This window comes from Falco biarmicus, chromosome Z, assembly GCF_023638135.1.
Source record: "Falco biarmicus isolate bFalBia1 chromosome Z, bFalBia1.pri, whole genome shotgun sequence".
Taxonomy (NCBI): domain Eukaryota; kingdom Metazoa; phylum Chordata; class Aves; order Falconiformes; family Falconidae; genus Falco; species Falco biarmicus.
Window position 1 is genome coordinate 35980251 of NC_079311.1, and position 15195 is coordinate 35995445.

The window sequence follows — 15195 nt, forward strand, 5'->3', positions numbered from 1 at the left end:
GGACATGGACTAGTGCAACCCTCACTCTAGCAGGACTAGATCATGTTGCTTAGGGCATCTTGCAAAAAGGTGAGTTGCCCGCTACTAAAGACAGCTTTATGAAAAACATGGCCTGTGTCTCAACAGCTTTATTTCCTTTATTTTCAAATTTCTTTAACAGAAATTTGGCTGTGATGGCATATTAGGATCTCTGGCTCGTGAAGATCATTGTGGTGTATGCAATGGTAATGGAAAATCATGCAAAGTTATTAAAGGAGATTTTAACCATACTAGAGGAGCAGGTAAGTCTGTTTCAAATGCTGAGGAAAACAGTAGCTGTTTGATTACTTTGAGCATTGGGAACTTTAAAAAGCTATACTTCTTTAAATTATGCAGTTCCTCACAAGAAATTCAAATCTACTGGGTTTTTTTTTAAAGTAATAAGACTTGTCAGATAAGAATGCATGAGTATTTTTTAACTTATTGCAAAATCATTGAAAATTGTTTCAATTATAATATCAAGCAAATATCCAATTTATCTTCCATTAAGACAGACATTATTTCATAGAAAAGCCTGATTTAAAAAAAATCTGTGAAAGTTTCACAAAGACCTGTAAATTCTTATAGTGTTTAGATTCATTTAATGTTCTTCAAAATATATACTGAAATTGTGATTTGTTACCTAGAGTAACATCATTAAACCAAGCCAAGCAGTGGGAGAACATAAAGCTGAATATGTGAAGAAGTCTTACATCTTTTCATTATTCATTGTTTTATACTAATAATAACATATCATAACAAGCAAATAGATTTTCTGATGCAGAATGAACATGAGATTTTCAAACACTGCTGTGATATATTCTTTGAATGAGAATAATTGACTGGCTCCAGCACAACAGTGTTGACAGAATAGAGGATTGAAATCCTAATAATGTGCATCATGCATCATGTATACCTTCTCTCCCAGAAAAGTCTTTTCTTTGAAACAGCATTTGGCCAACTGTTTTCAGCATTTGTTTGCCATTACACTTTGAGTTTCTTGAGTAGAAAATGTGCAGAATTTCCAGGCACTAAGTAAATCACATAAAAATTACTGTAATTAGAAGCAGACAGTGTATCTTTGAAATATCAGGGACTTCAATGCATCATAGACTGAAGTATAGTACTTTTGAAAAAAAAAAAAAAGTTAGGCATAGTCTTCAGATGTTTATGTCTGGCCCTTTCTTAAGCTGAGGGTAATATAGAGCAGGGATCCCAAACCACGGATAAGTCTGGAGGACTACTAGATCAAAAACTACAAAGAAGGGGGCTGCTAATAGAAATTACAATGTGTCAGTTCTCTTCTGTAGCTAATATGAATATCCACACACTTTCAAATTTACAAATTTCAAATTGACAAAAGGGTTCTTTGTCAATCTACAATATTGTAGTATTGCCCTCTAAACAACTGCATGAATTATTTTCCTTCTCAAGAAGCTGGACTGTCAGCAATACTTGCAAAGTGTTCCTAGCTCTTAAAGAAATTAAAGATAAATAATGCTGCTTTGCAGCAGTTTAATTTTCATGTTTCAGGATTATTGAAAATGTGCTGTAAATGATCAATATTTTGTTACAGAACATTATATAGTTACATGGAATAAAAACTTAGTTTACTGTCCACTTTTTGAAGTTCACTTGGATAACCTGAAACATGTTTTTATTTTTTTATAACATTTCTGTTTACACAGTGTTTTTCAGCTTTATTGCCTTTTCACCCCTTTTTACTCACAGCAAATTGCTCAACAGCATGTCTGAGTTTCACACTTTAAGGAAGCAATTGCAATGTAAAGCAAATAACTAAAAAGTTATTTAATCTGCAGAACTAAAGTCATTCATAACAGGGTTTGAATGTGTTAAAGCAGAAAGAGGGAGATGAGGAACAAAATACCAATATTTTTTAAAGAATACCACCCCCCCCCCCCAAAAAAAAAAAAACAAAACCACAAACAATGGAAGGATGTTTGGTTTTTAGTGCCGTTATCATTTCTTTTTACACACTGAGTGAAGCTGGAATTCTTTTATGGTCATCTGGTAGTGATGATGACACTAACTACCTGGCCAGAAACAAATTCATCTCCTCCAGCCCCAACCCGCCCAGCCTTACTAGTTCTTCTGTTTTATTTTGCTAAACGCTTTTGATTCTATATCATGAGGTATATATTACACATAATGCACAGTTTCATAGCTTGTTTCAACATTTTGCAAGAACCCTCAAGCCATTACTATATAAATTGTAACTTGTTATATTTTAAAAGCGAAATAGGGAAAAAGAAATGAAAAAACATACAAGTTGGACTTTTCTACACTTCTTTTGTATTTAACTTGGGACATCTGGTATCATATCTAGGTTATGTGGAAGCTTTGGTGATACCTGCAGGAGCAAGGAGAATCAAAGTTGTGGAAGAAAAACCAGCTCACAGTTATTTAGGTAAATGTCATATGTTTTAGTGTTCATGTCCTGTTTTGGTCATCACTGAATACTGGTAGCTGAACATGCTTTTGTGGCTAAACAAAACCCTTGAGTGGAAAAAAAAGTCTGTGAAGAAGAAACTTTGTAGAAATAACAAAATAAAAGAACAGTTATAGCAGATTTCTTCATATAAGTTTATTTTCAACTTTTATCTCATCTAATTTTGTTTTGAGAATGTTTCAAACAATGTATTTAGAAGATTTAAGAAAAAATCCACATACTTTATCTCTAACATTTTCAATTTTTCATAAGGAAGGCACTAAAGTTAAAACTAGCAAAAAGAGTTTTATGCTGAAATGTGGAATAACTTGTGCTCAGACAACAAAAATAACCACACTGACCACCATATAGCAAATCACCAACAAAGTCAACTAAAAGTTCTAAAATTAGACTAAGAAAGCAGAATTTTGTTGCATTATTTTGAATTGTCTGAATGTTTTAATGGACAAATTTAATCACAATTAATTTTGGAGGTTTTTAGTTTTTCCATCTCTAAGAAATTGTATTTCATTGAAAAAAAAAAAAAAAGTTTTCTCTTTTAATGAATTCTAAAGCTGTTGTGTAGGAGACAATAATTTGTTACTATTATTGCTACAGGTTTTTAATGATTATATGAAATATCATAATTGGTGCTGTTCCATGCACTGCTCAAGTTTAAATTGAGAGAGACTTAGTATGAGAAACACACCAATTAAATGAAAAATTCCCTGGTTGGTCACTATTAGTTCTGCTCCTAAGTAATCTCTACATTTTAAGAAACTTTTTACCTGTGTGTTCTCAGAACTTCAGCTGAGGAAATGTTGAAGATGGTGAATCGTAATTATGGCAGTTTAAGTTGTCCATGGGTGACTGTTTATCATGGGGTCTGCACCTGCCCTGTTAAGATATCACAGGAGATTTAGAGATCTGGATTATTTCATTGTTCCCCAGTAGACCATAGACATGGAAATGTAAGAGTGTTGAACTGATAACTTAGGTTTCATTGATACGTTTTCTAAATTTTGAGAGGTTTTTTCCCCTGTTTCTACTGTGTTAACATATATAGACAACATAAATACTGTTATTTTTTTATTTTTTAAATAATCCAAAAATACATAAGTGTTGGGGTTGTTTTTCAGGAAATTAATTCGTTTTTCAAGAGCAGCAAACTGAGTCATCCCTTACCTTACAAAAGGGAAAAAGAATGTAATGCTTTTAATGCTCATGAAATAATGTCAGTCATGTTGCTGATTTTTGAAGGGTGCTAATTGGCTTTTAATTGCTTTTCACTTTAGTTTTACTTTTTTTAGCTTCATTAATGTCTCTTTGAATGAGGATCGGCAAGTATTTCACTGCAATATTTTTTTCTTAAGCCTTTATGGGGAACCAGGAACATGTCTGTTACAGTGTTCTAAATTAAAACCTGTATTATTACACTTTTTTTTTCTTTTTATAACTAAAAGCAGGTATTTAAAATTTCTTCACTTATAGGACATTTATTTGGAAAGCATAAAAACCTGAATTGAAAAGGAATAACATTTTGAATAGGAACATTTTCAAACAGGAGTAACATAATGATTTTGGGGAAAGGAATGTATCTTTCATCTTAGAAAGAATATTCTCCAAAATACTGTGATTAAAAATGTGAAATGTAATACAGATTAAATTCTCTCACATTTATGATTTGTTTTCTATCTTACAGTTCTGTATGCTAATTTTATGTTGCAGAGTACTTTGCTCTGTGCATTTCTGTACTTGAAATGAGTCCATACAGGCTGAGACTATTTCTAATTTTTGCTAATTTTCATATAAACATTTCAGGATAAAGGTTTTTAAATAATATAGCTCATTATACAATTGATAGTTGTATAATTAGAGATACAGCTGTGAACACAATATAATCCAATCTACACTAAGAGCTGTGGCTTACAAAGTAGAAGCTAATTTAAAATGAGGGAAGTTTTGAACCCTATTGTATAGCACAGGTCAAATAAAGAGGGAATCGAAATAAAATACCCTTCTCCAGATTTACTTGGTAGTCGGAAAGGAGAGTCACTATGATCTGGAAACTGCGATGATGTTGCTAAAGTGATTGGTAAAACTACAGCCCGCATCAGTAGCATCATTGTGAGATTGTGCTGTTGAAGGAAATCTTCAGAGGGGTTCCTCCTGAACACATCAGATAGCTGCTTATCTGAGCTGGATCAGCATATGCTGCAGTTACAGGAGCTCTGGCATCCTAAGAAAAAAGCTAAGGTATAACTTGCAACCAAATTTACTGAATTGATCAATCTGTCAAGGTCTGTCCTGTCTGTTCTCCCCTCTGGGGGAGGTAGGAGCAGGGATACAGCCAAACATTAGGTATTCCTCCCTACTGAAGTTATATAAGAAAATGTGAAAGAAATTGTGATTCTCCTTCCATCAGTAGGGTATTCAGGAGCAGGAATTATTTGTAGCAGTATGGGGAAAGGGGGAGAGTTTAATTTGATATTTCCTAAGGCATACATTTACTAACTTTAGAATTAGAATTTATTATTTTAAGAAATAATTTTGAGATTTATTTTTAAAAAAGAAACTAGCAGGGGTAACCCTGTCTGTTTATCACCATGTTGACATAAGACTTTATTCACTGTCAGTTACTTTTAAAAAAATACTATAAGAACAGCTATTAAAATGTTTCAAACATTATCTAGATTCCTGTGATCTAAAAGAATGCCTTTTCTGTTGCTGAATTTTGATTTATATTTGGCAGGTGTTAAAAGATTTTTTAGTAAAAGTTCTTAATGTAGGATACAAAAAGGAAGATTATAGTATTTTTGTGTAAGAGATACACTAGTCTCTGAGATTAGAGAGCTTTTTAAACACTTATATGACAGGTCCAGGCCCCATAATGAATTAATAAGAGTGGTTGATGCTGTATAACTATACAATTATATATATATATATATATATAAATATAATATATATATATATATAAAACTTCAAATCTGAAACATTAAAAATTTTGTGCTAATTGGAAATGAAAGAAATTACTTGTTTTCAGCTGAACTACAGAAGTGGATTAACTGTATCGTTACTCTCAAATATGTGATCAAGCTCCTTCAGGGATATAGAACCTTTGGACCTGCAATTTAACACTGCATGACATTGTAATTGCTGATTCTCTTATAGGTACCAAGTCCATAGCGTGTTGTGTTGTGTCTGATCTCTGCTTTGAAATACATTTCCTAGAAAAAAAAACCAACAAACACATTGGACCACATTTTGGGGGATAAGGGTGTGGGAAAGCAAATAAGGTCTGGCAAATAGTGCAGAATTTTGAGTCCCTCATTTCTGGCAATGCTAGTACTTCTAAAATACATTGGACCAAACCCTCAGACTGCGTAATTTCAAGGGAAGCCAGTTGAGGACCTGGTCCCATAACAGAGACCAGGGTCCACTGAAACTAAACACGTTTTCCTTTCACATGCAGAGGGCCACAGAAGATGGCTTAACAACACATTTTGAAACCATTTGACATCAAGATGAAACAAATACCCTCTCTATAAAAAAATGGATTGACTTCACAGAGCTGCCCTTGAGAAATGGTGGTGAACAGGTTGAGAGTTTATAGGTAAAAATTAGGGCCCAAGCCATCAAAGGAGACTTCGTGGTTGGTGTTTCCTATGGGCTGCCTGACCCAGGGGAGCCCGCTGATGAAGTGTTCTTACTTCAGCTACAGAAAGCATCACACTTGCAGGCTCGAGACTTTGATAACCCACCATCTGCTGGAAAAACAGCACAACAAACTGTAGACAGTCCAGGAGACTCTTGGAGCACACTGAGTATAATTTCTTAATCCAGGTGATAGACAGCCCAACCAGAGAAATAGTGTTACTGGACCTTGTTGGTTGCTTACTAACACACATGAACTATTCAGAGAGGTCAAAATCAGTGGCAGCCCAGGCTGCAGTGATTGTGCCCTGGAGGAACTCACAGTCTTGAGGGATATGGGCCAGGTGAACACTAAAGCCAGGACTCTGAATGTTTGGAAAACAAACTTTCCGTTGTTTAAGGAATTAGTGGATGGGAAACTACCCTCAGGGATAAAGAAGCAGGACAGAGCTGGCAGCTCTTTAAGGACATTTCTCCTAGATTGCAATAGCTCTCAATTCCCACATGTAAGAAATCAGGCAAGGAAGGTGGGAGACCAGCATGCCTGTATAAGGACCTCCTGGTCAGACTAAAGTATGAGAATGAAATGCATAGGCACTGCAACCAGGAACATATATTCCTGGAAGAACTTAGGAATGCTGCTCAAATATTTAAGAATGGGATCAGAAAAGCTATGGTACAGTTGTACCTGAATTTGGCAAGGAATGTGAATAATAAGGGCTTATACATGTATGTTAGAAAGGGAAGATTAAAGAAAATGGATACACACACAAACACAGCCTGATAAATAAGATAGAACTAATGACAATGAACATGGAGAAGTCTGAGGTACTCAACAGTTTTTTGCCTTAGTTTCAATGTTAAATATTCTTCCCACACCTCTCAAATGCCTCCCGTGGTAGATCAGAGTTGAGACCATCTGAGGAACCTGAACATACACAGTTATATGGAATTTGATGAGATGCATCCCAGGGTCCTGAGGGAGCTGGCTGATGTAGTTGCCAAGCTACTCAAGCACATTTGAAAGTTATGTCAGTCAGGTTTAATCCCCAGTGACTGGAGAAAAGAGAATATTGTAGCATTTTGAAAAGGGTAACAAGGAGGATCCTGAGAACTACTGACCAGTCAGCCTTACCTCATTTGAAATTTTGAAGAAGTTATTCAAATCTCAAGTCTTAATTTTTTAAAGATGGCTTGAAGGGAACACATGATAGCCTGAATGGAAGTGAAACAATTACTTCTTTGACAAAAGGTATCAGTGAAGGTACTGTCATTTAGAACTGAATTTCAGATAGTTTTTGTATTTCCTTGAGAAAATAAGGGTCAGTCAAAATTACATTTATTTGGTACCTTTCTGGAGAGTATGACTAAATTTTGCAGAGAGCAAAAGGAAAAATTCATGATTCACAAAGATGACAACTTCCCTCTTATTTTGGCACAAATGCCTCTTTTCTTAACCCCTCTGTAAAGTGTGGCAATTTCAACTTAAGCAAAAATTTCAAAGTTAATACAGTGGTGTACGTTTTACAGTTCTCCATAGAAAACAGTAACAGGATTAGTCAGCACAGGTTTTCCAAGTGGAAGACCAGGACTAGGGCACTGTTGCTCCCACTGAGCACTGGGAAATGCAATAGCTCTGCTGTGAATTGTTGCGCCTCTATGGCTATGTAGCCACTCATACGTCATTAACAATGGAAGAGTGTATATTCCTGGTACAGTAATTAAAAAATACATTGCAGTCATCATCATCGCTTAATTGCCATTGTAATGATGGATATTTTATGCTCTGCAGAGATAACTTATAATTAGTTCGTTTGTTTTAGCACTGAAATTTTGGTCTTGGTTACAGCTTTAGTAGTTTTTTCCCCAGTCCAAATTTCTTTGTCTTTCTAGCTGTAGATGTATTGCTGGATTATTATTTTTTTTTTGTAGCTTGAGAGAGGATACACCTGTGCACTGAATTTTCTTCCTGTAATGCATTCCTTTGTACAGGAAATCCTCCTCTATCAAAAGCTAAGCAGAGTGGGAGTGCATGTGTGGAGTGGAATAAAACCCAGTGAACTTGCTTACAATATGGGGTCTGACAGAGTCAAGAACAGAAGCTGGACTGCCTGAATCCAAGCCTGAATTTTAGGCTTGAGGATACCCTTTCTTACTTGGTTTAACCCCTGTGGCTCAAGTGAGGTATTAGAAAGCAGGAAATGCGAGACCAGGCGTATTTCTGTGTTCTGGGGCTGGGATTCTAGTCCCCTGCATGTCTGCGTGCTGTGGCACACACATTCATTTTAAAGACAAGACAAAATGATGCAAGGCCCGCTGCTCTCCAGGGAGAGGATGCTGCTCCATCTGAGCAGCATGACCCAACTGGACCTCAGCGCTTTCGAGTACATTTGTTTTGTTTCTCCACTGGGAAGAGGATCAGCCCCTACAGTTTAAACAATGCATAGAACTTAATAACCATTAATAATAGAATGTTTAAACCTAAAATACCGATTTTTAAATCTTGTAAAATTACTGGTTATTTTTAGTACAGGGCTGTTCTACAGCATTAATATATGTTATAGCCTTAACATTTATTACACAGCGCTGCAGTGGTAGACATCAGTGGTGTCTTACGCAACTGGGTTTCTGCCAGTCCATAGACGTGTTGCCATTGTTTCCCATAGAAACAAAACATAACAGTATAAATATGAATAGGAGAGAAGATGATTACAGGAGTGACTCACATTAACTTACAACTTTAAAAAAGACATTTTGGACAAAGCTTAAACTGTTGAGGTTCTCTTACAACAGTCTGATGCCAAACATGCAATTTCAATGATGAAGAATGTGTAAAACTTCTTGTCCAGAAGGTGACTTCAAGGATATTCTACTTCACATGATTATTTAGATTTGATCAAATCACTGATTTGAACAAAATAAAATAAAGTAAAATAAAATTACAAATTCTTCACAGAAGAATCTTTTAAGTTTACTGTATTAAACTAATATAAAATCCTGTGTCCCAATGTATGAGATATATTATACTTGATTTGATGATACATTTGAATATAAATTAAGTGAACAAGAGGAATGATTTAGCCAAAAAGAACAAGTTTTTCATGTTTGTTAGAGGCATCAAATTATATGGTGAAAGTCTGTAAAATAAGCGTTTAAATAGAATGAAAGTAGTATTGTCACATTCTAAGGTGGAGAAAAAGACAAATTCTAGGGGAAAGAATTCAGAACTAGATTATTTTTATTTTTTTTAAGTTTTACCCTAAATCCACAAATCTTCAAGATTGTCTTCTGAAAATTGTGTTTCCCATGCCTTTATGGATTATAGAAATGACCACCCTGGGAATAGAGGAGGTTTCCTTTGCCTTAAATTAATTCAGTGATCAAATTATGAATTACATTGGGGCCTGTCAGACTCTTCAGGCATTAAAACACTGATGTTAACTTCAAGTAACATTAAACACACATGGTTTTTTCCAAGCCTTCCTTCCAGAAAGTGTTTCTGAAGCATGTTCCAACGGAAGTTTATGTGTAGTAGGATCCATAAATATCTTTGCAAACAGTCAGGTGATTTCATCTTCTTGTTAAATTATCCAAACAGGAAGGGAAAGGAGGCCCAAATCACTACTGAACAGACACCTTTCATATTGGACTTTTTTCATATATTTTGCAGCTCTTCGAGATGCTGGAAAACAGTCAATCAATAGTGACTGGAAGATAGAGCATTCAGGAACATTCAATATTGCTGGGACCACTGTCCATTATGTTCGGAGAGGTCTCTGGGAGAAAATATCAGCCAAAGGTCCCACAACATCACCTTTACATTTACTGGTAATACAATATGGATTGGGTTTTTTTACCTGATTGCTATCACATAGCATGGTAACTGATTTATTTTTTCCAAGCTCCTGAAAATGAGATCTGTGTAAGGTATACCTGATTTTATATCCAGAAGAATCTATACACCTGCTTGTATATGTATAAATCTGTCAGCCCACTTCTAAAAAAAATGCATTGAAATCCAAGAAAAATCTTCATGTTGTTGAGGTGGGATGGAAGGTCTCAGCATTCCTACAAATCTGATAAAAAGTTGATGTGCCACTTAAGGAGAGAGATTCAAATTAATGTTGCACAGCATCACCATTTCAGGATTGCAGTTGCCAAGTTCTCCAGGAAGAAGTAGAGTTCTGATGCATTTCAGTGTAGAGGAGGAAAAATTGATAGCCACCAGAAAGAAGGAAGGAGAGATGATGGGGAAGTACTTCACAATTCAAAATCCTTCAAATGCAAGAAGTTGCCTGGTATATCTAAAATAATTTTAAACCTGATGCATCTAGGAAAGACCACCTCTATTTAAGAGCATTGAAATCACAGGACATAATCATCTTCTATATTTCTGGTGAATTTTGTTTCCTTGTTTCCCAAGGACAGCTTTTTGACCTGTATGTTAAGTGAAATATTTTTTTCTCATTATCTTGATTTGGATACTGTCACTAAGTTCTTCTACAAACCCATTAGGAGGGTTGAAAGGTTATAGAGCATTAATTCATTCTGTCATGCTTTTCAAGATTATCTCCTCACAGTTCAGAGCTTGTGTTCCACAGTTTCTGTGTACATAGGTAGGTTTTCCTTCTCTGTATATTGCAGGTGCTGCTCTTCCATGACCAGAGCTATGGTCTACACTATGAGTACACAATCCCACTGGATCCTCTTCCTGAGAATCAGAGCTCTAAAGTACCAGAGCCTCTTTTCATGTGGACACATTCTGGCTGGGAGGACTGTGATGCTGTATGTGGAGGAGGTAAAATAAAAGTGTACAAATATGCACACACATTTTAAAAATGTATTTGTATATACAATATGCATGTATACATGCAATACGTAGATGTGTGTATACAATATGCATATATATGTGTATATGGTCTGTGTGGGTTTACATATATATATCTGTTACACATGATGTATTAATATTTAAGACTCTGATGGTCAGTGTTGCATATTTAAAAGTAATATCCTCATAGTGGCTTGTGTGATTTCATAGAATGATGGACATACTTCAGTCTCATGCTTCCTGATTATATTAACAGAATAGTGATAACTCTAGGAAAATTTTCAAAATAAATAAACAGAAAAAGATGGTAGTGAAGGAACAAAATCTAAATTAGCAAAGCAAATTCAGGACACAGTTTCCAAGAAGAAATGCAAGTGCAAAAGCTAGAACACGAATATAAAGTTCATATGCATTCCACTTTGCATTTGGAACTATTGAAGATAAATTATCTGTAAAACACATTTCAAACTACAGAAAATCTGAACCCCAGTCTCAGATCAAATATGTACAGTTAGTAACATGAGTTGAGGATGATCCAGAAACATATGGAACAGATATTACAACAGCAGATATTAGTATGGTGATGTGATATTTTTCCTAAGTTTAAGTTTATAAACCATAAAAAATGTGAAATTTCAAGAACAAAATATGACTATGAAAACAAATACTGAAACAGGAAGAGTACTGCTGTAACAAAATCCTTTAGAACTGTTGTTTAGAAGATAGTTGTTCAAATAGATAATGACACTAAAAAACACTTCAGAGGTTTTTTTAATGAACACAATCTATAGAGCTGTTCATATCTTGTGCAATTAATCAGACTCACACTACAAATACTATATTGATTTCTGATACCTGTATTTCCTGCTTACAACCTTAACAGTCCTGGTTGCCCTGATCAGCAGTCCCAAAAGCTGCAGTGCACCTTGTGATTGAATAAGGCCTGGAAGCACTTCACTTTCTCATAACAGCAGCATAAGGAACACTGTGTTCTAGCTCCTTTTACTCTGTGAACAATCCTGGTGTCATGACAGAATACTGTAGTTTCCATAAACATGCTTTTTGTGGTTTGGTAAGAAGGCTTCTTCCCTGAAGGTATTTTGTTACGTGGTGTTGGTAGCATCCTCTGTTTCTTAGTAGTGCATTCCTATTCACTTGGCATATTCATGCTTTTCACAGTTTCCTGAAGTATTTTTAGGATAATAATAATGCTACCACAATCTCTCATTATTGCCCCAAATATTTCTAAAGTTACCTATCATCTGGAGAAGTCTCAAAAAGCAGTATGTCGGTAATTTGTTCTACATTAATGCTTAAGTAAATATTTAAGTGGTACTGTAATGTTTATTTATCATATTTTTCTGTTGTAACTGGCCTTCATTTTATGTTATTGTCTGAAATAGCTGACTTAATACAAAGTTCCATAAAAGGTATTTTTACTGCAAATATTCTGAAATATAAGTGACTTTTCTTGCTTTAGACAACACCATTTTAACTGTTCTTTTAGTTCTTGGCTTAAATATGAAGCAGTCATGAAATTAAAATGCTGCAGCTTGTACCCTGTGTAAATATTTGTGTTTCAATTTTTAACATCAATGTTTTGATGAATTTGATTAAAGGATATAAAAAATGTTGGCAGTTTTGCTTAAATGCTTAACGTTAATGTCAGGATGAAGCTATTGATGGAGCCATATGGTATCGTGTATGTTTATGTATGTAACTAGTCTGTGACCTTCTGTGTTGCAGAAAAGCTTCCAGTATGTGGAAGAGAATATGAATACATAGATGTATATGTAAATGCAGAAAGAATTGTCAAACATTTCAAACGCTGCATATTTTAGATTAGTTGCATGTGCTGTTACATACACAAGCGCCGTGTAAAATGTCAGCTACATTACATTACATACATGTAATGAGCATTTATAACTGAACTGCTCCCCCCGCAGGCACTTTTCTGACCATGGGTGAACATTGCATGCTTGTCTGCCCTGCAATTGCACACACCCTGTTTGTAGGTAAACTTCCAGACAGAAACAGCGTTAAAGCATAACCCTAGGAATAAATGGTTATGAACCTGGTTTCTGCTATTTGAAGTCTTTAATTCAAGGATTGCTGATTTTCTAAAAGTTAGGTACCAGTCTAATTACAAGTTAAGGCTTTGGTAGGTACTACATTAAATTATGATTTCTAATGCTTCCAGCTTCAAGACACACCAGTCTCCAACCCACCCACCCATCAGGGCAAGTTTTCTGTACAGAACATGCACTAGGTCTCTGCAGGCAGTTCCCAATTCATTAAAGGATCACCCTGCAGATCAGGTCAGTTATGTGGCCTCTTCAGTTCCTTCAGTTTAGTTCGCTGTTCCAGTGCAGGCTCCTCACTGAAGGTTGCACGTGCTGATTCCCTTTAGCTGAGGGCCAGCCACACCTGCCAGTATACTGCTGAACCAGGCAGAACTACTAAGCTCAAGCAAGATGGAGAAGCAAGACTTGTCGTTCCTTTCTTTTTTTATGTAATAATTAACAACCACACATTTCTATGCAATTTTTCTGCAAACTTTTCTCAACACTAGGGCCTCAGTGGCTGAGAAAGAAAAGCAATTATTCCAGTAAGACTAAGGTTTAGGCTATGAATAGTTATGGGAATAAAGCAGCATAACTCTGTTGACAGTGGTGTGTAAAGAATGGATTAGAAAACTCACATTGTTCCCTTCAAACTTTAATATCTCTCTTAGGCTGCCTGCTGGCTTTGATTTTCTTGTACGGGTTTTACAGTTCTTTTAGCCAAACTGTCCACAAAATAGCTGTACCTGATAGATACCTTTGTCCTTCCTTTTTTAATAAAGTTGCATATTTCTCTTTTCCCCACATACCGGCTTTATTTTTACTAGGTGAAAGAAAGACAACAGTCTCTTGCACAAAGATTATGAACAAGAATATCAGTCTTGTGGACAACAAGAAATGCAAATATTTAACAAAACCTGAACCACAGATCCGCAAGTGCAATGAGCAGCCATGCCAGACCAGGTAATAGTGATTTAGTCAAATTAAACTTTAATAGCTAGATGTACAAATCTTAGGAGCTAAGAGAGGTGACTGCCTCTGGCAATGAATGTGCAGTAGATACATATATCCAAAAAGGTTACAATGCAAAATGCAGGGAAAACAGAAACACTGGCTATTGTTTCTCCTGACTTTTAATTAAAGAGAACCCTTACACACCAAGACTAAATCAATTCTTACTCGATACAGCAGCTCATTATTTTCCTTAGAAGGTGTTCTTACAGACTGATATGTACTATGAGATTGATATTTAAATACTATTAATATAGATTTTAATTAATGATCAATTTTAGTGGTTTGTTCAGTCAAGGCTTTGCTCCTTGAAAACCTTTTAGTAAGCTCTGAGTACAATAAAAATAAATAAAATAATTAATTAATTAATTAATGAAAACAATTGGGTTTTCTACATTGATGCAACTTGAAGTATAGAGAGCCTTCCCCTTGCTCCTCTCCTCCGTCTCCCCCCATCCCTTTTTATGTGTATCCATAGGCAGAACTACCCTCTGATGGTGGAATGGTGGCAGAAGCAGGAGTAGGTTTTTTTCTCTGAATTTTGCCCCAGGAGGCATCTGCAGCTTGCAGCCTGTGCCCTCAAAGCCCAACCCATTTGGTGTCCCTGCAGCTGAGCTGGCACCCTGCCCCTTGCACCAGCTGGCCAGGCTGGCACACTGACAGGAGTTTGCCATCCTATTTCCATATGGCAGCTAAGAATTATGACTAAGGAAGTCCCCAAGTATTGTGTGGACTTGGTTAAAGTATCTGCCACCTTTCAAGGGAGGCAAGAGCAGCTAGCAATAGCTGGCTAGCATCCCTGGGAGTAAGCACTGAGATAGGTCTGCTGTGGTCATCTGGAGGAGATGTAGATGGTATTTTTAAAGAAAACAATGCAAAGTAAATAAAATGCAAATACTGTTGAAGAAAGTATGTAAAATGAGCCAGAAGACTTAGCTTTCTCAGAAAGGAAGAAATACTAAAATTGATAAAATGCTAGGTATGATACATTTTCAGCAAAACCAAGCCATAGAGGTTTGGAGTTCCACAGAGTAGGGCATTGCACTTTGAAGGGTTTATTTGTATCTCATTATGCACGTACTTGAGCAGTTCTCTATTTTACTTTATTAACATCACTGTGCACTTAAAGGTTAGAAATGGAATAGTCTGATCTTTTTCGTTGTCATTGTCAA

The 15195-nt window shown here is 35.8% G+C and overlaps 1 protein-coding gene across 3 annotated transcripts in view; it reads left to right on the top strand.

Moving 5' to 3' along the window:
• The window catches only part of ADAMTS19 (ADAM metallopeptidase with thrombospondin type 1 motif 19), a 150762-nt gene that overhangs the window by 107560 nt on the left and 28007 nt on the right, over positions 1–15195 (top strand). For all 3 annotated transcript variants that reach the window (XM_056325473.1, XM_056325472.1, XM_056325471.1), the window contains exons 15-19: positions 161–281; positions 2366–2446; positions 9792–9949; positions 10766–10919; positions 13840–13975. In XM_056325473.1, coding sequence (XP_056181448.1) covers positions 161–281; positions 2366–2446; positions 9792–9949; positions 10766–10919; positions 13840–13975 — 650 coding nt within the window. The remainder of the gene's footprint in view (positions 1–160; positions 282–2365; positions 2447–9791; positions 9950–10765; positions 10920–13839; positions 13976–15195) is intronic.